We start from the raw sequence: 25125 nt of genomic DNA on the forward strand, positions 1-25125 counted from the left end.
TCAGCAATTCAGGATTCTTATTGTTATGTCGCTCCGCATGTGGTAAAATTGATAAGACAGGTTGATTACAGTGATATCACAGTTTTATCTTTTTAATGTTTTGGCGCTTTCACACAAAACAATTTATAGAAAAAAGCTTGCAATTTGTTACCATCTTTTCAGTTAGCCATTAAAAGGTATCAACCACTGAGGACTCTCAATTCTAAATATTATTCTATCTACTGGCTAACACGGTACCAAGATATATATCTTTCCTGTTGAAAAAAATATTATTTTTGCATTCCTTTATTTTTAGAGCTATAACCTTTTTATTTTTCCACTGATAGATCTGTATGATGGCTCCTTTTTTGCAGGCAAGATGACGTTTTCAGCAGTACCATGTTTATTTATATTTATTTTTTTGATCGCTTTTTATTCCACTTTTTGTTCAACGGTATGATGACAAAGCATTGTTTTTTTGTCTTGTTTTTTATTTAATTTTTATGGTGTTCAATAAAGGGGTTAAATAGTGGGACAGTTTCATAGGTGTTTGTTCTGGGTGCGACGATACCAAATGTGTACTTTTATTGCTTATATTTTTTTATTCAAATATTTATGGGTACAATATATTTTTACTTTTTATTTTTGATCTTTTTTATATTTTTACATTGTTTATAAACTTTTTATTTACTTTCTTTAACTTTTTTTTTACTTTGTCCCACTATCGGACTTTCATTTTTTCCAGGCTGATCACTTGTATAGCATGGGGATACAGCAGCATCCCTATGCTATGCAAACTGTCACCGCTGCTCTGACACACAAAGTTGCCGATTATGATACAGCAACTTTGCTAGCTCAGGTCATCATCACGACATTGGGTTACAATGGCAACGATCAGGACCCCACAAAGATGTTGCAGGGTCTCCGATCCAAAGGCAAAGAGGCGGTCTGTTGTGAGCTCGATCACATCACTTAGGGGGTTAAAATACCGCAGGAGCAGTGTGGGACCACTCCTGGCACTGAGTGTCGGGTGTCAGCAGTCAGAATCAGGCGAATCCCAGCGGTGATCGCGTTTGCACAGGTCGTGCGAGAGCAAAATCGTCGGGATGTCAACATGACCCAGGTTACAGGGATATATGGATACGTCCAAGGTGGGAAAGGGGTTAACAAAGCCAAACATGAGGAATGACAAGAGACTGCCTTAATAGTGGACAACAACTTTAAGAAAATGCAATTATTGGTTAAAACATTTCCAACATTCTGAACATGGAAAAGGCTTCTCCCCTGTGTGACTGCTCTGATGTTTATTAAGAGTTAATTTCTGTGTAAAATATTTTCCACATTAATCACATGAAAGAGGCTTCTCCCGTCTGTGAATTCTTTTGTGACTAACAAAATCTGATATCTGTTTAAAACATTTCCCACATTCTGAACATGAAAAAGGCTTCTCCCATGTGTGGGTTCTCTGGTGCATAACAAAATCTGATTTATGCTTAAAGGGAACCTGTCACCCCGGTTTTTCACTCGGAGATAAAAATACCGCTACATAGGGCATGAGCTGTGCTTTACAAAAGTGGTTTTTTTCTACCCTGATTCCCCACCTAAGCTGCCAAAATTACTTACCAAAGTCGCCGTTTTCGCTTGTCAATCATGCTGGTCTGGTCTGATGGGCGTGGTGACAAAGCTGTTTCTTCCCCCAGATCTTGCTTAGGTTTCCGTTGGTGGCGTAGTGGTTTGCGACTGCGCAGGTGACGAAAAAGAGCGCGATCTGTGCTATATCCAGAGATGCGAACTCTGCTTCAGGAAAATGGCCGCCGCGATCTCCATCTGCACACGCGTGGCAGCCCGCGGCCATTTTCCTGAAGCCCCGGGCAGCAGAGCGCTCCAACTGCGCACGCCCGGCCACAGGAAGATGGCCGCCCCCACCGATCACCAATGATATAGCACAGATCGCGCTGTTTTTCGTCACCTGCGCAGTCGCAAACCACTACGCCACCAACGGAAACCTAAGCAAGATCTGGGGGAAGAAACAGCTTTGTCACCACGCCCATCAGACCAGACCAGCATGATTGACAAGCGAAAACGGCGACTTTGGTAAGTAATTTCGGCAGCTTAGGTGGGGAATCAGGGTAGAAAAAAAACACTTTTGTAAAGCACAGCTCATGCCCTATGTAGCGGTATTTTTATCTCCGAGTGAAAAACCGGGGTGACAGGTTCCCTTTAAAACTTTTCCAACATTCTTAACAGCAAAAAGTTTTTTCCACTGTGTGAGCTCTCTGGTGCTTAATAAAGTTTGGTTTCTGTGTAAAACATTTCCCACATGCTGAACAGGAAAAAGGCTTCTCCCCTGTGTGAGTTCTCTGGTGCACAACAAGATTACGTTTGTTGTTAAAACATTTCCCACATTCTGAACAGAAAAAAGGATTCTCCCCTGTGTGAGTTCTAAGGTGCTTAAACAAATTTGTTTTCTGGTTAAAACACTTCCCACATTCTGAACAGGAAAAAGGCTTCTCCCCTGTGTGGTTTCTCTGGTGTGTAAATAGTTTATATTTGTGGTTAAAACATTCCCCACATTCTGAACAGGAAAAAGGCTTCTCCCCTGTTTGAGTTCTATGGTGCACAAACAAATCTGATTTCTCGTTAAAACATTTCCCACATTCTAAACAGCAATAAGGCTTCTCCCCTGTGTGGATTCTCTGGTGCTTAACCAACTCTGATTTTCGGTTAAAACATTTCCAACATTATTAACAGGAAAAAGGCTTCTCCCCTGTGTGAATTCTCTGGTGCTTAAGCAAATATGATTTCTGGTTAAAACATTTCCCACATTCTGGACAGGAAAAAGCATTCTCACCTGTGTGGGTTCTTTGATGTATAACAAGCTTCTGTTTCTGGTTAAAACATTTCCCACATGCTGAACAGGAAAAAGTCTTCTCCCCTGTGTGGGTTATCTGGTGCTTAAGCAAATATGATTTCTGGTTAAAACATTTCCCACATTCTGAACAGGAAAAAGCGTTCTCACCTGTGTGGGTTCTTTGATGTCTAACAAGCTTCTGTTTCTGGTTAAAACATTTCCCACATGCTGAACAGGAAAAAGGCTTCTCCCCTGTGTGGGTTCTCTGGTGCACAACCAAATCTGGTTTCTCGTTAAAACATTTCCCACATTCTGAACAGCAATAAGGCTTCTCCCCTGTGTGGGTTCTGTGGTGCGTAACCAAAGCCGATTTCTGTTTAAAACATTTCCCACATTCTGAACAGGAAAATGGCTTCTCCCCTGTGTGGGTTCTCTGGTGTGTAACTAGTTTATATTTGTGGTTAAAACATTTCCCACATTCTGAACAGCAAAAAGGCTTCTCCCCTGTGTGGGTTCTCTGGTGTGTAACTAGTTTATATTTGATGTTAAAACATTTCCCACATTCTGAACAGCAAAAAGGCTTCTCCCCTGTGTGGATTCTCTTGTGGATAACTAGTTTATATTTGTTGTTAAAACATTTCCCACATTCTGAACAGCAAAAAGGCTTCTCCCCTGTGTGGGTTCTCTGGTGTGTAACTAGTTTATATTTGTGGTTAAAACACTTCCCACATGCTGAACAGGAAAAAGGCTTCTCCCCTGTGTGAATTCTCTGGTGCTTAAGCAAATATGATTTCTGGTTAAAACATTTCCCACATTCTGAACAGGAAAAAGCGTTCTCAACTGTGTGGGTTCTTTGATGTATAACAAGCTTGTGTTTCTTGTTAAAACATTTCCCACATGCTGAACAGGAAAAAGGCTTCTCCCCTGTGTGGGTTCTCTGGTGCTTAACCAAAACTGACTTCTCTTTAAAACATTTCCCACATTCTGAACATGAATAAGTCTTCTCCCCTGTGTGAATTCTCTGGTGCTTATGCAAATATGATTTCTGGTTAAAACATTTCCCACATTCTGAACATGAAATCGGGTTCTCCTCTGTGTGAATTCTGTGGTGCGTAACCAAAGCCGATTTCTGTTTAAAACATTTCCCACATTCTGAACAGGAAAATGGCTCCTCCCCTGTGTGGGTTCTCTGTTGCTTAACCACAGCTGTGTGGGTTCTTTGGTTTATGGTATTTCCATATTCTGCATGTGAAAATGACTTATTTTCTTTAGTAGCAGATTGTGTTTTAATGCTTATTTTGTGACTTTCATTTTCCTTTGTAGTCAGTAATAAATCAGGAGACAGGACCTGTTTCAAATGATCAGGTGACAGAACTTTGCTGTGAAGGGATGATGGTATATCCGAAGTCATGGCATTCAATTCAGTTACATCCTGTGGGATTTCGAGATCATCCGATTTAAAAATTGAAGATGTCAGCTGTCCCTCTGATCTCCGGGTACAGTCATCTGCTAAGAAAAAAACTATTATTTTTGAATAAAATATCATTGAATTTTATATTTTGCACATTTCTACTTAAAGGGAGTCGGTCACCCCAAAAATGGTCTATAAACTAAGGCCACCGGCATCAGGGGCTTTTCTACAGCATTCTGTAATGCTGTAGCTAAGCTCCTGATGTAAACTGAAAGATGAGAAATAAAGGTTAGATTATACTCACCCAGGGGCGGTCCCACTACGGTCCGGTTCGATGGGCGTCGCGGTCTGGGACCGGCGCCTCCCATTTTCACAGGATGACGTCCTCTTGTCTTCCTGCCATGGCTCCGGCGCAGGCGTACTTTGTCTGCCCTATTGAGGGCAGAGCAAAGTACTCCAGTGCGCAGGCGCCAGGAAAGGTCAGAGGCACCCGCGCACTGTAGTACTTTGCTCTGCCCTCAACAGGGCAAAGTACGCCTGTGCCGGGGCCGCGGCAGGAAGACAAGAAGAGGACGTCATCCTATGAAGATGGGAGGCGCCAGACCCGGACCGCGACGCCCATCGGACTGGACCGCAGCGGGACCGCCCCTGGGTGAGTATAATCTAACCTTTATTTCTCATCTTTAAGGTTACATCGGGGGCTTATCTACAGCATTATAGAATGCTGTAGATAAGCCCCTGATGCCGGTGGCCTTAGTTTATAGGCCATTTTTGGGGTGACAGATTCCCTTTAAACTGTCCATAAAAATGGCAAACTATGTAAAAAAAACTGTAATTATTTACCAAGACAATGACAGTTCACAGTCTAATAGAAAACATTAATAGATGAATCAGTAGTGCATGGTGTTCAACTGTTTGTTCATTCTGCCTCCCAAATATTGAATAAAAAGAAACTAATCAATGTTATGTAGGCGAAAATAATATCAATTCTCATCTCACAAAAAACAAGCCCTCACTCAGGTCCATCATTTGTAAATGGAAAAACAGACTACACACGTGGTCAAAATTGTTGTTACCCCTCGTTTAATGACAGAAAATCCCACAACAGTCACAAAAATAACTTGAATCTGACAAAAGTAATAATAAATAATCTATGAAAATGAACAATTGAACATCAGACATTGCTTTTCAACCATGCTTTCACACAATTTAAAAAAAATAAAAAACTTATGAAATAAGCATGGACAGAAATGATGATACCCCTGAATATGTGACAAAAGGGACATGTTAAATCAAGGTGTGTCCACTAATTAGCATCACAGGCGTCTACAATCTTTTTTTATTTAGTATTACTATTGTTAGAGTCAAGTTATTTCTGTGACCATTGTGTGTTTTTCTGTCATTAAACGAGGGGTACCAACAATTTTGACCACGTGTATAGATTATAACCCTCAGTGAATTAATTTATAAAATGGAATCACTTTATGGGGATTTCGACTATTCTGGTTTTCTGTCATTTAGTTATATTAGGGTTAGGGTTGATCGAATAGCTTTGCATAACTCCTTATCCTAATAGCTATAGTGCTTACCGAATAGTGGCCTCGGGAACCTTGTTACATGGAGCGCTCCCAATAATCATCTGTTCATCGCTGCAGCTGCCTGTGTTGTGTTGCTGTGTGACAGTCACAACTCATGCATGTAGAGCCCGTGCCCATTTTTGGGGTATCCATGCAAGTGTTGTGACTGTCAAACAGCCACGAAACATGCAGCAGCGACGCCAAACAGCTCATTATCAGGAGCGCTACAGGTATCCAGGTTACCAAGGCAGCTATTTGAGAAGCACTATAGCTATTCGGATAAGCACTTATCCGAAGCTATTCGATCAACACCAATTAGGGCTTCCGCACATGGTGTGTCGAAACTCCTTTGGGATCTGTTCCTGCTGTCCAAGTAGAGTAATCTGCTCCCTACTTCAGCCATTTGGAAAGTACCACACCCTACTAAAGCTCAAAGCATATCACAGGAATCTGCCAGAAACAGCGTTGTTCTCCTCTGGTTCAGTCCTCTTTGCTCACCTTGTGGCTTGTGTATTTGCTTCCTGTTGTGAACGTGGCCCGTTTACTGACAACTTTTGTGTCTTCTGATTCTGTCCTTCTGGTTCTGACCCAGCTGCCTGACTATTCTTCTTGACATCTAATACCACAGAATAGCAGGTAACACCATAGTCCAAGCCTAGGGGTCCCAGTGTAAGTCCAGATACATGCAAGGGTGTTAAAGGGCGATGAGCAAGGCAATCCTTGGGAAATGGAAAGCAGAGAAGATAGTGCCAAGCATGTCCATGGTGGATATCTTTTGAGCTGCCAGGTGACCCAATACATTGTGTCTGCAATCTAGTCTAGCTAGATCTACATTCAAATAGCTACATGGTGCTCCTTCCCTTCTGTACACTGTCATGTTCCCAGACAGTACAATCGTATGTAGGGTGTTATGAACTGGTGGCCTAGGAGCAGCATGGACGAGTTCTGGAGTAGGTGGCCTCTATACTGACCGCAGACCCTGAACTTAACACCGCAACTAGAAGTAGCCGTGGGATGTTCCTGTCACTCCCTAGACACCTCGTCACAGCCGGAGGACTAATTACCCCTAAAGAAAGAAACAGGAAAACTATCTTGCCTCAGAGAAAATTCCCAAAGGAAAGACAGCCCCCCACAAATATTGACTGTGAGAGGAGAGGGAAATTACAAACGCAGACTGAAAACAGAATTTAGCAAAGGAGGCCACGCTACCTAGAAAGAAAAGACAGGGCAGAGTACTGTGCGGTCAGTATTAAAATACTACAAAAATCCACCACAGAGAATACAAAAATCTCCACACCTAACTAAAGGCATGGAGGGTAACTCTGCAACTCCAGAGCTTCCAGCTTGGCTGAATAAATCCTTACACAGACAAAGCTGGACAAGAAAAAACATTGCAATTCACTGAACTATAAAGTCCACCGCATGTGGACTGCAAAAACAAAGCCAGGACTTATCTTTGATGATTTGGACAATCCAGCAGGAGAAACCAAGCAGAGATGTGAATTCTCCAGAAAACAATGGACAACTGGCACTCACCAAAGGGTGAGGCCAGACTAAATAGCCCCGTCCAAAGTGGACGCACCTGATAACTGCTGTGAAGGACAAACAGCAGCACTACCACTTATAACCACAGGAGGGAGCCCAAGAGCAGAACCCACAACAGAATTCACAACAGTACCCCCCCCCTTGAGGAGGGGTCACCGAACCCTCACCAGAGCCCCCAGGCCGATCAGGACGAGCCAAATGGAAGGCACGAACCAAATCGCCAGCATGAACATCGGAGGCAACAACCCAAGAATTATCCTCCTGGCCATAACCCTTCCACTTGACAAGATACTGAAGCCTCCGTCTTGAAAAACGAGAATCCAAGATCTTCTCCACAACATACTCCAACTCCCCATCAATCAACACCGGGGCAGGAGGATCAACAGAGGGAACCACGGGCACCACATATTTCCGCAACAGAGATCTATGAAAAACATTATGGATGGAAAAAGAGGCTGGAAGGGCCAAACGAAAAGACACTGGATTGATAATCTCAGAAATCCTATAAGGACCAATAAACCGAGGTTTGAACTTCGGGGAAGAAACCTTCATAGGAACATGACGGGAAGACAACCAGACCAAATCCCCAACCCGAAGCCGGGAACCCACACGCCGACGACGGTTGGCAAAACGCTGAGCCTCCTCCTGAGACAACACCAAATTGTCCACAACATGAGCCCAAATTTGCTGCAACCTGTCAACCACAGAGTCCACCCCAGGACAATCAGAAGACTCAACCTGCCCTGAAGAAAAACGAGGATGAAACCCAGAATTACAAAAGAAGGGTGAAACCAAGGTAGCAGAACTAGCCCGATTATTAAGGGCAAACTCGGCCAATGGCAAGAAAGCCACCCAATCATCCTGATCAGCAGACACAAAGCATCTCAAATAAGTCTCCAAAGTCTGGTTAGTTCGCTCGGTTTGACCGTTTTTCTGAGGATGAAATGCGGAAGAAAAAGACAAATCAATGCCCAGCTTAGCACAAAAGGACCGCCAAAACCTAGAAACAAACTCGAAACCTCTATCGGACACAATATTCTCCGGAATGCCATGCAAACGAACCACATGCTGAAAAAACAACGGAACCAACTCAGAAGAGGAAGGCAATTTAGGCAAAGGTACCAAATGAATCATCTTAGAAAACCGGTCACAGATCACCCAGATAACCGACATCCTCTGGGAAACAGGAAGATCCGAAATAAAATCCATAGAAATATGCGTAAAAAGGCCTCTCAGGGACCGGCAAAGGCAAAAGCAACCTACTGGCGCGGGAGCAGCAAGGTTTAGCCCGCGCACAAGTCCCACAGGACTGCACAAAAGAACGCACATCTCGTGACAAAGAAGGCCACCAAAAGGACCTACTAACCAAATCTCTGGTACCAAAAATCCCAGGATGGCCAGCCAACACAGAACAGTGAACCTCAGAAATCACTTTACTAGTCCATCTGTCAGGAACAAACAGTTTCCCCGCTGGACAGCGATCAGGTTTATCAGCCTGAAACTCCTGAAGAGCCCGTCGCAAATCAGGGGAGATAGCGGAAAGAATCACCCCCTCCTTCAGAATACCAACCGGCTAAAGAACCCCAGGGGAATCAGGCAAAAAACTCCTAGAGAGGGCATCAGCCTTAACATTCTTAGAACCCGGAAGATACGAGACAACAAAATCAAAACGAGAGAAAAACAGGGACCATCGAGCCTGTCTAGGATTCAGCCATTTGGCAGACTCGAGGTAAATAAGATTCTTATGATCGGTCAAGACCACAATACGGTGCTTGGCCCCCTCAAGCCAATGTCGCCACTCCTCAAATGCCCACTTCATAGCCAACAACTCACGATTACCGACATCATAATTGCGTTCCGCAGGCGAGAACTTCCGAGAGAAGAAGGCACACGGTTTCATCGAGGAACCATCAGAATTCCTCTGAGACAAAACGGCCCCTGCCCCAATTTCAGAAGCGTCAACCTCAACCTGAAAAGGAAGAGAAACATCCGGCTGACGCAACACAGGGGCAGAAGTAAATCGGCGCTTAAGCTCCTGAAAGGCAGAAACAGCCTCAGAGGACCAATTCGTTACATCAGTGCCCTTCCTCATCAAATCGGTCAGGGGTTTAACCACACTAGAGAAGTTGGCAATGAAACGGCGATAAAAATTAGCAAAGCCCAAAAATTTCTGAAGGCTCTTCTCGGATGTGGGCTGGATCCAATCACGAATGGCCTGAACCTTAACCGGACCCATTTCTATAGATGAGGGAGAAAAAATGAAGCCCAAAAAAGAAACCTTCTGTACTCCAAAGAGGCACTTAGACCCCTTCACAAACAAGGCATTATCACGAAGGACCTGAAATACCATCCTGACTTGTTTCACATGAGACTCCCAATCATCTGAAAAAATCAAAATATCATCCAAATATACAATCATGAATTTATCAAGATAATTCCGAAAAATATCATGCATGAAGGACTGAAACACAGATGGGGCATTAGAGAGTCCAAATGGCATCACAAGATATTCAAAATGGCCCTCGGGCGTATTAAACGCAGTTTTCCATTCGTCACCCTGCTTAATACGAACAAGATTATATGCCCCTCGAAGGTCAATCTTAGTAAACCAACTAGCCCCCTTAATCCTGGCAAACAAATCAAAAAGCAAAGGCAAAGGGTATTGGAATTTGACCGTGATCTTATTCAAGAGGCGATAATCAATACAGGGTCTCAAGGAGCCATCCTTCTTGGCAACAAAAAAAAAACCTGCTCCCAGTGGAGAAGAAGATGGCCGAATATGTCCCTTCTCCAAAGACTCCTTAACATAACTCCGCATGGCGGCATGTTCAGGCACAGACAGGTTGAAAAGTCGGCCCTTAGGGAACTTACAGCCTGGAATCAAGTCAATAGCACAATCACAGTCCCTATGCGGTGGAAGGGAACTGGACTTGGGCTCATCGAAAACATCCTGGAAATCTGACAGAAACTCAGGAATTTCAGAAGAGGGGGAGGAGGAAATTGACATCAGAGGAACGTCATCATGAACCCCCTGACAACCCCAACTAGTCACAGACATAGATTTCCAATCCAACACCGGATTATGTACCTGTAACCATGGAAACCCCAGCACAATAGCATCATGCAAATTATGCAATACCAGGAAACGACAATCTTCCTGATGGGTTGGCGCCATGGACATGGTTAACTGTGTCCAAAACTGAGGTTTATTTTTAGCCAATGGTGTAGCATCAATGCCCCTTAAAGGGATAGGACTCTGCAAAGGCTGCAAGGGAAAACCACAACGTCTGGAAAATTCTAAGTCCATTAAATTTAAAGCAGCGCCTGAATCCACAAATGCCATGACAGAAAATGACGATAATGAGCAGATCAGGGTCACAGATAACAGAAACTTAGGTTGTACAGTACTGATGGTAACGGAATTAGCGATTCTCTTGGCACGCTTAGGGCAATCAGAAATAACACGAGCAGAATCGCCGCAGTAAAAGCACAACGTATTCTGACGTCTGAATCCTTGGCGTTCAGCTCGAGACACAATCCTATCACACTGCATTGGCTCAGGACTCCGCTCGGAAGACAACGCCATAGTGTGCACAACTCTGCGCTCACGCAAGCGCCGATCAATTTGAATCGCCAGAGACATAGAATCACTCAGACCTGCAGGCGTGGGGAACCCCACCAAAACATCTTTAACAGATTCAGAAAGACCCTTTCTGAAAATTGCCGCCAAAGCATCCTCATTCCATTTAGTAAGCACAGACCATTTTATAAATTTCTGGCAACACGATTCTGCCGCTTCTTGACCCTGACACAGGGCCAACAAGGTTTTCTCAGCAAGATCCACAGAATTAGGTTCATCATACAATAACCCAAGCGCCTGAAAAAAGGTGTCTACATTAAGCAAGGCCGGATTCCCAGATTCCAGTGAAAATGCCCAATCCTGAGGTTCACCCCGCAACAGAGATATGACAATTTTTACCTGCTAAATGGGATCACCAGAGGAACAAGGCTTCAGAGCAAAAAACAGTTTACAATTATTTATAAAGCTCAGAAATTTGGACCTGTCCCCAAAAAACAGATCAGGGGTAGGAATTCTAGGCTCCAAAACAGGAGTCTGCACGATATAATCAGAAATACCCTGCACTCTAGCAGCAAGTTGATCCACACGAGAAGCAAGTCCCTGAACATCCATATCAGCGCTTAACTCTTGAGCCACCCAGAGGTAAAGAGGGAAAAAAAAAAACACAGAGTACAGAAAAAAAAAAGGCTCAGCATTTTCTTTCCCTTCTTTTGAGAGGCGGTTAACTCATTGTTGGCCAGCTGTACTGTTATGAACTGGTGGCCTAGGAGCAGCATGGACGAGCTCTGGAGTAGGTGGCCTCTATACTGACTGCAGACCCTGAACTTAACACTGCAACTAGAAGTAGCCATGGGATGTTCCTGTCACTCCCTAGACACCTCGTCACAGCCGGAGGACTAATTACCTCTAAAGAAAGAAACAGGAAAACTATCTTGCCTCAGAGAAAATTCCCAAAGGAAAGACAGCCCCCCACAAATATTGACTGTGAGAGGAGAGGGAAATTACAAACGCAGACTGAAAACAGAATTTAGCAAAGGAGGCCACGCTACCTAGAAAGAAAAGACAGGGCAGAGTATTGTGTGTTATGGTTCTCAATGGCAAGAGAACATAGCCCAGCAAACATAAGTACTAGCTCTTGGAAGGATGGAAACTAAACTGACCATGAACTAAACCTGCCGCACAACTAACAGTAGCCGGGTAGCGTTGCCTACGTTTTTTATCCCTAGACGCCCAGCGCCGGCCGGAGGACTAACTAATCCTGGCAGAGGAAAATATAGTCCTGGCTCACCTCTAGAGAAATTTCCCCGATAGGCAGACAGAGGCCCCCACATATATTGGCGGTGATTTTAGATGAAATGACAAACGTAGTATGAAAATAGGTTTAGCAAAATTGAGGTCCGCTTACTAGATAGCAGGAAGACAGAAAGGGCACTTTCATGGTCAGCTGAAAACCCTATCAAAATACCATCCTGAAATTACTTTAAGACTCTAGTATTAACTCATAACATCAGAGTGGCAATTTCAGATCACAAGAGCTTTCCAGACACAGAAACGAAACTACAGCTGTGAACTGGAACAAAATGCAAAAACAAACGAGGACTAAAGTCCAACTTAGCTGGGAGTTGTCTAGCAGCAGGAACATGCACAGAAAGGCTTCTGATTACAATGTTGACCGGCATGGAAGTGACAGAGGAGCAAGGTTAAATAGCGACTCCCACATCCTGATGGAAACAGGTGAACAGAGGGGATGATGCACACCAGTTCAATTCCACCAGTGGCCACCGGGGGAGCCCAAAATCCAATTTCACAACAGTACCCCCCCCTCAAGGAGGGGGCACCGAACCCTCACCAGAACCACCAGGGCGATCAGGATGAGCCCTATGAAAGGCACGGACCAGATCGGAGGCATGAACATCAGAGGCAGTCACCCAAGAATTATCCTCCTGACCGTATCCCTTCCATTTGACCAGATACTGGAGTTTCCGTCTGGAAACACGGGAGTCCAAGATTTTTCCCACAACGTACTCCAACTCGCCCTCAACCAACACCGGAGCAGGAGGCTCAACGGAAGGCACAACCGGTACCTCATACCTGCGCAACAATGACCGATGAAAAACATTATGAATAGAAAAAGATGCAGGGAGGTCCAAACGGAAGGACACAGGGTTAAGAATCTCCAATATCTTGTACGGGCCGATGAACCGAGGCTTAAACTTAGGAGAAGAAACCCTCATAGGGACAAAACGAGAAGACAACCACACCAAGTCCCCAACACAAAGCCGAGGACCAACCCGACGCCGGCGGTTGGCAAAAAGCTGAGTCTTCTCCTGGGACAACTTCAAATTGTCCACTACCTGCCCCCAAATCTGATGCAACCTCTCCACCACAGCATCCACTCCAGGACAATCCGAAGATTCCACCTGACCAGAAGAAAATCGAGGATGAAACCCCGAATTACAGAAAAAAGGAGACACCAAGGTGGCAGAGCTGGCCCGATTATTGAGGGCAAACTCCGCTAAAGGCAAAAAAGCAACCCAATCATCCTGATCTGCAGACACAAAACACCTCAAATATGTCTCCAAGGTCTGATTCGTCCGCTCGGTCTGGCCATTAGTCTGAGGATGGAAAGCAGACGAGAAAGACAAATCTATGCCCATCCTAGCACAGAATGCTCGCCAAAATCTAGACACGAACTGGGTTCCTCTGTCAGAAACGATATTCTCCGGAATACCATGCAAACGGACCACATTTTGAAAAAACAGAGGAACCAACTCGGAAGAAGAAGGCAACTTAGGCAGGGGAACCAAATGGACCATCTTAGAGAAACGGTCACACACCACCCAGATGACAGACATCTTCTGAGAAACAGGAAGATCCGAAATAAAATCCATCGAGATGTGCGTCCAGGGCCTCTTCGGGATAGGCAAGGGCAACAACAATCCACTAGCCCGAGAACAACAAGGCTTGGCCCGAGCACAAACGTCACAAGACTGCACAAAGCCTCGCACATCTCGAGACAGGGAAGGCCACCAGAAGGACCTTGCCACCAAATCCCTGGTACCAAAGATTCCAGGATGACCTGTCAACGCAGAAGAATGAACCTCAGAAATGACTTTACTGGTCCAATCATCAGGAACAGTCTACCAGGTGGGCAACGATCAGGTCTATCCGCCTGAAACTCCTGCAAGGCCCGCCGCAGGTCTGGAGAAACGGCAGACAATATCACTCCATCCTTAAGGATACCTGTAGGTTCAGAGTTACCAGGGGAGTCAGGCTCAAAACTCCTAGAAAGGGCATCCGCCTTAACATTCTTAGAACCCGGCAGGTAGGACACCACAAAATTAAACCGAGAGAAAAACAACGACCAGCGCGCCTGTCTAGGATTCAGGCGTCTGGCGGACTCAAGATAAATTAGATTTTTGTGGTCAGTCAATACCACCACCTGATGTCTAGCCCCCTCAAGCCAATGACGCCACTCCTCAAAAGCCCACTTCATGGCCAAAAGCTCCCGATTCCCAACATCATAATTCCGCTCGGCGGGCGAAAATTTACGCGAGAAAAAGGCACAAGGTCTCATCACGGAACAATCGGAACTTCTCTGCGACAAAACTGCCCCAGCTCCGATTTCAGAAGCGTCGACCTCAACCTGAAAAGGAAGAGCAACATCAGGCTGACGCAACACAGGGGCGGAAGAAAAGCGGCGCTTAAGCTCCCGAAAGGCCTCCACAGCAGCAGGGGACCAATCAGCAACATCAGCACCCTTCTTAGTCAAATCAGTCAATGGTTTAACAACATCAGAAAAACCAGCAATAAATCGACGATAAAAGTTAGCAAAGCCCAAAAATTTCTGAAGACTCTTAAGAGAAGAGGGTTGCGTCCAATCACAAATAGCCTGAACCTTGACAGGATCCATCTCGATGGAAGAGGGGGAAAAAATATATCCCAAAAAGGAAATCTTTTGAACCCCAAAAACGCACTTAGAACCCTTCACACACAAGGAATTAGACCGCAAAACCTGAAAAACCCTCCTGACCTGCTGGACATGAGAGTCCCAGTCATCCGAAAAAATCAAAATATCATCCAGATACACAATCATAAATTTATCCAAATAATCACGGAAAATGTCATGCATAAAGGACTGAAAGACTGAAGGGGCATTTGAAAGACCAAAAGGCATCACCAAATACTCAAAGTGGCCCTCGGGCGTATTAAATGCGGTCTTCCACTCATCCCCCTGCTTAATTCGCACCAAATTATACGCCCCACGGAGATCTATCTTAGAGAACCACTTGGCCCCCTTTATGCGAGCAAACAAATCAGTCAGCAGTGGCAACGGATATTGATATTTAACCGTGATTTTATTCAAAAGCCGATAATCAATACACGGTCTCAAAGAGCCATCCTTCTTAGCCACAAAGAAAAAACCGGCTCCTAAGGGAGATGACGAAGGACGAATATGTCCCTTTTCCAAGGACTCCTTTATATATTCTCGCATAGCAGCATGTTCAGGCACAGACAGATTAAATAAACGACCCTTAGGGTATTTACTACCCGGAATCAAATCTATGGCACAATCGCACTCCCGGTGCGGAGGTAATGAACCAAGCTTAGGTTCTTCAAAAACGTCACGAAATTCAGTCAAGAATTCAGGAATCTCAGAGGGAATAGATGATGAAATGGAAACCACAGGTACGTCCCCATGCGTCCCCTTACATCCCCAGCTTAACACAGACATAGCTTTCCAGTCAAGGACTGGGTTATGAGATTGCAGCCATGGCAATCCAAGCACCAACACATCATGTAGGTTATACAGCACAAGAAAGCGAATAATCTCCTGATGATCCGGATTAATCCGCATAGTTACTTGTGTCCAGTATTGTGGTTTATTACTAGCCAATGGGGTGGAGTCAATCCCCTTCAGGGGTATAGGAGTTTCAAGAGGCTCCAAATCATACCCACAGCGTTTGGCAAAGGACCAATCCATAAGACTCAAAGCGGCGCCAGAGTCGACATAGGCATCCGCGGTAATAGATGATAAAGAACAAATCAGGGTCACAGATAGAATAAACTTAGACTGTAAAGTGCCAATTGAAACAGACTTATCAAGCTTCTTAGTACGCTTAGAGCATGCTGATATAACATGAGTTGAATCACCGCAATAGAAGCACAACCCATTTTTTCGTCTTAAATTCTGCCGTTCACTTCTGGACAGAATTCTATCACATTGCATATTCTCTGGCGTCTTCTCAGTAGACACCGCCAAATGGTGCACAGGTTTGCGCTCCCGCAAACGCCTATCGATCTGGATAGCCATTGTCATGGACTCATTCAGACCCGCAGGCACAGGGAACCCCACCATAACATCCTTAATGGCATCAGAGAGACCCTCTCTGAAATTCGCCGCCAGGGCGCACTCATTCCACTGAGTAAGCACAGCCCATTTACGGAATTTCTGGCAGTATATTTCAGCTTCGTCTTGCCCCTGAGATAGGGACATCAAGGCCTTTTCCGCCTGAAGCTCTAACTGAGGTTCCTCATAGAGCAACCCCAAGGCCAGAAAAAACGCATCCACATTGAGCAACGCAGGATCCCCTGGAGCCAATGCAAAAGCCCAATCCTGAGGGTCGCCCCGGAGCAAGGAAATCACAATCCTGACCTGCTGAGCAGGATCTCCAGCAGAGCGAGATTTCAGGGACAAAAACAACTTGCAATTATTTTTAAAATTTTGAAAGCAAGATCTATTCCCCGAGAAAAATTCAGGCAAAGGAATTCTAGGTTCAGATATAGGAACATGAACAACAAAATCTTGTAAATTTTGAACTTTCGTGGTGAGATTATTCAAACCTGCAGCTAAACTCTGAATATCCATTTTAAACAGGTGAACACAGAGCCATTCCAGGATTAGAAGGAGAGAGAGAGAGAGAAAGGCTGCAATATAGGCAGACTTGCAAGAGATTCAATTACAAGCACACTCAGAACTGAAGGGAAGGGGGAAAAAAAAAATATATCTTCAGCAGACTTCTCTTTTCTCTCCTTTCTCTGTATATTAATTTAACCCTTTTTGGGCCGGTCAAACTGTTATGGTTCTCAATGGCAAGAGAACATAGCCCAGCAAACATAAGTACTAGCTCTTGGAAGGATGGAAACTAAACTGACCATGAACTAAACCTGCCGAACAACTAACAGTAGCCGGGTAGCGTTGCCTACGTTTTTTATCCCTAGACGCCCAGCGCCGGCCGGAGGACTAACTAATCCTGGCAGAGGAAAATATAGTCCTGGCTCACCTCTAGAGAAATTTCCCCGATAGGCAGACAGAGGCCCCCACATATATTGGCGGTGATTTTAGATGAAATGACAAACGTAGTATGAAAATAGGTTTAGCAAAATTGAGGTCCGCTTACTAGATAGCAGGAAGACAGAAAGGGCACTTTCATGGTCAGCTGAAAACCCTATCAAAATACCATCCTGAAATTACTTTAAGACTCTAGTATTAACTCATAACATCAGAGTGGCAATTTCAGATCACAAGAGCTTTCCAGACACAGAAACGAAACTACAGCTGTGAACTGGAACAAAATGCAAAAACAAACGAGGACTAAAGTCCAACTTAGCTGGGAGTTGTCTAGCAGCAGGAACATGCACAGAAAGGCTTCTGATTACAATGTTGACAGGCATGGAAGTGACAGAGGAGCAAGGTTAAATAGCGACTCCCACATCCTGATGGAAACAGGTGAACAGAGGGGATGATGCACACCAGTTCAATTCCACCAGTGGCCACCGGGGGAGCCCAAAATCCAATTTCACAACAATTGTGCTGTCAGTATTAAAATACTACAAAAATCCACCACAGAGAATACAAAAATCTCCACACCTAACTAAAGGCATGGAGGGTAACTCTGCAACTCCAGAGCTTCCAGCTAAGCTGAATAAATCCTTACACAGACAAAGCTGGACAAGAAAAAACATAGCAATTCACTGAACTATAAAGTCCACCGCATGTGGACTGCAAAAACAAACATTATCTTTGATGATTTGGACAATCCAGCAGGAGAAACCAAGCAGAGATGTGAATTCTCCAGAAAACAATGGACAACTGGCACTCACCAAAGGGTGAGGCCAGACTAAATAGCCCTGTCCAAAGTGGACGCACCTCATAACTGCTGTGAAGGACAAACAGCAGCACTACCACTTATAACCACAGGAGGGAGCCCAAGAGCAGAACCCACAACAGAATTCACAACAGTAGGGTATTGTACAAAGTTGGAAAATTTGTAAGATCCATTTGTTTTCTATTATCCTTTGTGATTAATTCCAAAGTTATCACTACATAAAGTGATACACGTCAGATATGAAAAATGGGGCCTGATTAGGAACACAAAACTGGCTGCAGGAAGAGGTTAAATCAGAGTATTTTGGACACTGACTCCTGTAATCAAAAACTGTGACTATAGACAATAACACATTTACTGAAATGATCAACCTCAACAGTCTTCATCAGTAATAAATGAGTAGCTAGTGATGAAACCTCTCTGGTGTAATTAGAGTATGGGGCTCGGTGACGTCACAATCTAAAGTATCGTAAGGGCCAATATTTTCTGTCAGATGAGTATTAAGAAGAAATATTACACATTTAAAAAGAACTGTGTATAATAGTGCAGAGCTGAGATGTCTTAAAATTAACCTCTCAGCAGGATTGTGCACAGTAACCTACAGACACTGTCAGGTCGGCGGAGTTATACTGATTACATGGATACCTGGTGATGAAATCTGTCTTGTGGTTATTGTTTAATCTGTATTTGTAGTTTTCAGTTAATGAGATTCTTGTACTCCGAGGTGGGGCTGGGGGCAGGGCTTGATCTGGTGCTCTGATTACATATGCATCAGTATTGGCTTATTATTATTATTATTATTTATTTATAAAGCACCATTGATTCCATGCTGCTGTACATGAGAAGGGGTTACATACAAGTTACAGATATCACTTACAGAATACAAACTTACAATGACAGACTGATACAGAGGGGCGAGGACCCTGCCCTTGCGGGCTTACATACTGCAGGATTATGGGGAAGGAGGCAGTAGGTTGGGGGTTTCAGGAGCTCCGGTGTTGGTGAGGTGGTAGCTTCGGTGGTGATGAGGAGGCAGCGGGGTCAGTGCAGGCTGTAGGCTTTCCGGAAGAGATGAGTTTTCAGGTTCCGTCTGAAGGATCTGACTGTGGTTGATAGTCGGACGTGTTGGGGCAGAGAGTTCCAGAGGATGGGGGATATTCGGGAGAAGTCTTGGAGGCGATTGGATGAGGAGTGAATAAGTGTGGAGGAGAGAAGGAGGTCTTGGGAGGACCGGAGATTACGTGAGGGAAGATATCGGGAGATTAGTTCAGAGATATATGGAGGAGACAGGTTATGGATGGCTTTGTAGGTCAGTATTAGTAATTTGACCTGGATACACTGAGGGAATAGGAGCCAGTGAAGAGATTTGCAGAGGGGGGAAGCGGAGGAGTAGCGAGGAGAGAGGTGGATTAGTCGGGCAGCAGAGTTAAGGATGGACTGGAGAGGTGCAAGGGTGTTAGCAGGGAGGCTGCAGAAAAGGATGTTGCAGTAGTCAAGGCGGGAGATGATGAGGGCATGCACAAGCATTTTTGTAGATTGAAGGTTGAGGAAAGGACGGATTCTTGAGATATTTTTGAGCTGGAGGCGACAGCAGGTTGAAAGAGCTTGGATGTGCGGTTTGAAGGACAGGGCAGAGTCGAAGGTTACTCCGAGGCAGCGGACTTCCGGTACGGGGGAAAGCATGATGTCTTTGATTGCGATAGATAGGTCGGGTAAGGAAGATATGTGGGATGGAGGAAAGATGATGAGTTCAGATTTGTTCACATTGAGTTTGAGGAAGCGAGAGGAGAAGAAGGAGGATATGGCTGATAAGCACTCTGGGATTCTGGACAGCAGAGCGGTGACGTCTGGGCCAGAGAGGTAGATCTGAGTGTCATCAGCATAGAGGTGGTACTGGAATCCATGGGACTTTATGAGTTGTCCCAAGCCAAGTGTATAGATTGAGAAGAGTAGGGGTCCTAGAACAGAGCCTTGGGGGACTCCAACAGAGAGAGAGTGGGATGAGGAGGTAGTGTGGGAGTGGGAGACGCTGAAAGTGCGGTTGGAAAGGTACGAGGCGATACAGGATAGGGCGAGGTCTTTGATGCCAAAGGAGGAGAGGATCTGTAGTAGGAGGCAGTGGTCAACTGTGTCAAAAGCAGAGGACAGGTCTAGAAAGAGGAGTACAGAGTATTGTCCAGTAGCTTTGGCGGTAAGTCGGTCGTTAGTGATCTTGGTCAGGGCAGTCTCAGTTGAGTGGTGGGGGCGGGTCCCTCAGTGACCTGCCCCATTTTTACATAATGCATATAATAGCATTGATATTATTGTTGATAATGCCTATAATATTGTGGCTATTGTGAGGCTTTAAAAATAAATTACATCCACCAAAATGTCACCAGCAATGGCGGCGCCTGTGCAGTAGCATCTATATGTAAGAGAAAGATGCAACTGAACTTGCGCCATCGGTGTCATTTTGTTGGATGTAAAAAAAATTTCTAAGCCTCGCAATAGCCACAATATTATAGACATGATCAACAATAATACCAACATTATTATATGCATTATGAAAAATTGGGGGGCAGGTCACTGAAGGATCAGTGACCTGTTATAAGCCAATACAGATGAATATGAAAGCAAAGCACCACATAAAGCCCCGCCCACAGCCCCGCCCTAGAGCAAGAGAATCTCATTAACTGAAAACTGTAAAAAAAATTAAATAACAACATAATTTTGGAAACAAATGTTTTTTTGCTAGGAAGTTGTAAGGGTTAAAATTTGACCAGCGATTTCTCATTTTTACAACAAAATTTACAAAACCATTTTTTTTTTAGGTACCACTTCACAGTTGAAGTCAGTTTGGTGGATCTGTAAGGCCGAAAATGCCCAAGGGTAAAAAGAGAAAGTGGACCACAAAATTTGTTGATCAATTTGTCGTGAGTACGCTGATACCCCATATGTGGGGGGAAAGCACTGTTTGGGCACACGGCAGGGTTCGGAAGGGAAGGAGTGCCATTTGATTTTTTAAATGAAAAATTGTCTTCAATCTTTAGAGGACACCATGTCTCGTTTGGAGAGCCCCTGTGTGCCTAAACATTGGAGCTCCCCCACATCTGACCCCATTTTGGAAACTAGACCCCCCAAGGAACTTATCTAGATGCATAGTGAGCACTTTGAACCCCCAGGTGCTTCACAAATTGGACCGTAAAAATGAAAAAGAACTTTTTTTTTTGCAAAAATTCTCTTTTAGCCTCAATTTTTTCATTTTTACATGGACAACAGAATAAAATGGATTCTAAACTTTGTTGGGCAAATTTTCCTGAGTACACGGATACCTGATATGTGGGGGTAAACCACTGTTTGGACGCACGGCAAGGCTCGGAAGGGAAGGAGCGCGATTTGACTTTTTGAATGAAAAATTAGCTCCAATCGTTAGTGGACACCATGTCGCGTTTGGAGAGCCCCAGTGTGCCTAAACATTGGAGCTCCCCCACAAGTGACCCCATTTTGGAAACTAGACCTCCCAAAGAACTAATCAAGATGTGTGGTGAGCACTATTTACCCCAAGTGCTTCACAGAAGTTTATAACGCAGAGCCGTGAAAATAAAAAATCCTTTTTTTTCCTTAAAAATGATTTTTAGTCCGCAATTTTTTATTTTCTCAAGGGTAATAGGAGAAATTGGACCCCAAAAGTTGTTGTCCAGTTTGTCCTGAGTACGAAGAAACCCCATATGTGGGGGTAAAGCACTGTTTGGGCACATGTCGGGGCTGGGAAGGGAAGTAGTGACGTTTTGAAATGCAGACTTTGATGGAATGGTCTGCGGGTGTCATGTTGCGTTTTCAGAACCCCTGATGTGCCTAAACAGTAGAAACCCCCCACAAGTGACCCCATTTTGTAAACTAGTCCCCCAAGGAACTTATCTAAATGTGTGGTGAGTACTTTGAACTCCCAAGTGCTTCACAGAATTTTATAACGTAGAGCCATGAAAATAAAAAATCATTTTTCCCCCCACAAAAATAAATCTTTAGCCCCCAATTTTTTATTTTTCCAAGAGTATCAGGAGAAATTAGACCCACCATGTTGTTCTGCAATTTTTCCTGAGTACGCTTATGCCCCATATGTTTGGGTAAACCACTGTTTGGGCACACGTCGGGGCTCGGAAGGGATGGAGCACCATTTGACTTTTTGAATGCAAGATTGACTGGAATCAGTGGTGGCGCCATGTCACGTTTGGGACCCCCTGATGTGCCTAAACAGTGGAAACCCCTCAATTCTAACTCCAACACTAACCCCAAAACACCCCTAACCCTAATCCTAACCATAACCCTAATCACAACCCTAACCCCAACACAACCCTAATCCTAACCATAACCCTAACCACAAGCCTAACCCTAACCCCAACACACCCCTAATCCTAATCTTAACCCTAATTCCAACCCTAACCCTAAGGCTATGTGCCCATGTTGCAGATTTGTGTGCGGAATTTTCTGCACCGTTTTTTAAAAATCCGCAGGTAAAACACACTGCATTTTACCTGCAGTTTTACACCTGCGGATTCCTATTGAGGTGCAGGTGTAAAACGCTGCTGAATCCGCAAAAGAATTGACATGCTGCTGAAAATACAACTCAACGTTTCCGCACCATGGGCACAGCAGATTTGGTTTTCCATAGGTTTACATGGTACTGTACAACGCATGGAAAACTGCTGCGAATCTGCCAATCTGCTGCGATCCGCAGCTAAATCTGCACCATGTGCACATACCCCAATTCCAACCCTAACCCTGATTCTAACCCTAACCCTAATTGCAACCCTAACCCTAGTTCTAATCCTAACCCTAGTTCTAACCCTAGCCCTAACCCTAGTGGAAAAATAAAAATAAATATATTTTCTTTATTTTATGCTGCTCTCTACCTATGGGGGTGATAAAGGGGGGGCTATTAACTCTTTTTTTTATTTTGATCACAGTGATCAAAATGAATGAACCGATTTGGTGGGCGCACAGCACATGCGCCTGCCATTTTGGAAGATGGCAGCGCCCACGCTACAAGCCGGACAGACACCGGGAGGGACTCCAGAGGTACGTGGGGTGGGATCGGAGAGCGGGGGGGCGCCGAACAGGACGGGGGGGCGGAGGGGAGAGGATGGCACGGAGAACATAATGGAGGGGTAGGAAAGACTGACGGTGGTGGCAGATCGCCGCTGTCAGTATGTGGCAGGATCAGAACAGGGTCTCCAGCCGTGGCCGATATTGCAGCATCGGCCATGGCTGGATTGCAATATTTCACCAAGTTTCATTGGTGATTGGCTGTTTCACTTTCAACAGCCAATCAGAGCGATCGTAGCCACAGGGGTGGGGGGAAGCCACCCCCCCGTGCTGAAGTACCACTCCCCCTGTTCCTGTAGGTTGGGTGAAATTGGAGTTAACCCTTTCATCCGGCCTGCAGGGACGCGATCATTCTGTGACACAGCATATGCGTCACAGGGCGGATTGGCACCGACTTTCATGACGCATACGCTGTGTCACAGGTCGGGAAGGGGTTAAGCATTTGGAAGAGGTGACGGAGAGCTTTTTTTTAAGACTATCATGGAGTTACAGACTCACATAATTGAGGCAGATCAATCCCACCACAATTAAACTATCATACAGAATGAACAGGTAAAAAAATAAAAAAAATGTATTATATGTTACATTCCCAACAACAAGGTACACTCACCGGCCACTTTATTAGGTACACCTGTCCAACTTCTTGTTAACACTTAATTTCTAATCAGCCAATCACATGGCGGCAACTCAGTGCATTTAGGCATGTAGACATGGTCAAGACAATCTCCTGCAGTTCAAACCGAGCATCAGTATGGGGAAGAAAGGTGATTTGAGTGCCTTTGAACGTGGCATGGTTGTTGGTGCCAGAAGGGCTGGTCTGAGTATTTCAGAAACTGCTGATCTACTGGGATTTTCACGCACAACCATCTCTAGGGTTTACAGAGAATGGTCCGAAAAAGAAAAAAAATCCAGTGAGCGGCAGTTCTGTGGGTGGAAATGCCTTGTTGATGCCAGAGGTCAGAGGAGAATGGGCAGACTGGTTCGAGCTGATAGAAAGGCAACAGTGACTCAAATCGCCACCTGTTACAACCAAGGTAGGCCTAAGAGCATCTCTGAACGCACAGTGCGTCAAACTTTGAGGCAGATGGGCTACAGCAGCAGAAGACCACACCGGGTACCACTCCTTTCAGCTAAGAACAGGAAACTGAGGCTACAATTTGTACAAGCTCATCGAAATTGGACAGTAGAAGATTGGAAAAACGTTGCTTGGTCTGATGAGTCTCGATTTCTGCTGCGACATTCGGATGGTAGGGTCAGAATTTGGCGTAAACAACATGAAAGCATGGATCCATCCTGCCTTGCATGGAGCATCTTTGGGATGTGCAGCCGACAAATCTGCGGCAACTGTGTGATGCCATCATGTCAATATGGACCAAAATCTCTGAGGAATGCTTCCATTCCAGCACCTTGTTGAATCTATGCCACGAAGAATTGAGGCAGTTCTGAAGGCAAAAGGGGGTCCAACCCGTTACTAGCATGGTGTACCTAATAAAGTGGCCGGTGAGTGTATGTACGAGGGAAGAACTTCAACATTAAACCGGAGTTGCATTAATTTATGGTGGACCATTGAGGCTACTCTGAGTCCTGACCAGGAGAGTAGAGAATACAATATTGTTCCCCATTTCAGGAGAGATTGTACAGTGATCTGAATTCCTTAGGATCGAAAACATAATGTCATTTATAACATGGAGTGAAGCCATGAAACCAGGACTGGAGCCAACACATCTCCTGCAGCCATGAATATATGTATATTACAGCCATCAGCCACGCACAGCTTAGAGATATATCATGGCACAGGTGTAATGGATTTTATGCAGTTTATCACAATCTTCCTTGAAGTTAGTTGGTTCTAAAATAAATTGAAATTTCAGGATAAAGGGAAACTCTGCTGTTATTGTACAATCGATGTGAATACTTTCTGCCCAATGATGACAAAAGTATTCTAGGAGTGATATCTTTATTGGCTAATCAGAAAATAATATGTTTGCAGC

General features: G+C 44.6%; 1 protein-coding gene across 1 annotated transcript in view; it reads right to left on the bottom strand.

The window, feature by feature from the left end:
* Positions 1-1721: 1721 nt before the first annotated feature.
* Positions 1722-25125, bottom strand: part of LOC143766487 (uncharacterized) — a 416280-nt gene continuing 392876 nt past the window's right edge. The window contains exon 18 of the mRNA XM_077254203.1: positions 1722-4339. Within this exon, the coding sequence (XP_077110318.1) occupies positions 2724-4339 (1616 nt within the window). The 3' untranslated portion in view covers positions 1722-2723. The remainder of the gene's footprint in view (positions 4340-25125) is intronic.

Source organism: Ranitomeya variabilis, chromosome 4 (genome assembly GCF_051348905.1).
Source record: "Ranitomeya variabilis isolate aRanVar5 chromosome 4, aRanVar5.hap1, whole genome shotgun sequence".
NCBI lineage: Eukaryota > Metazoa > Chordata > Amphibia > Anura > Dendrobatidae > Ranitomeya > Ranitomeya variabilis.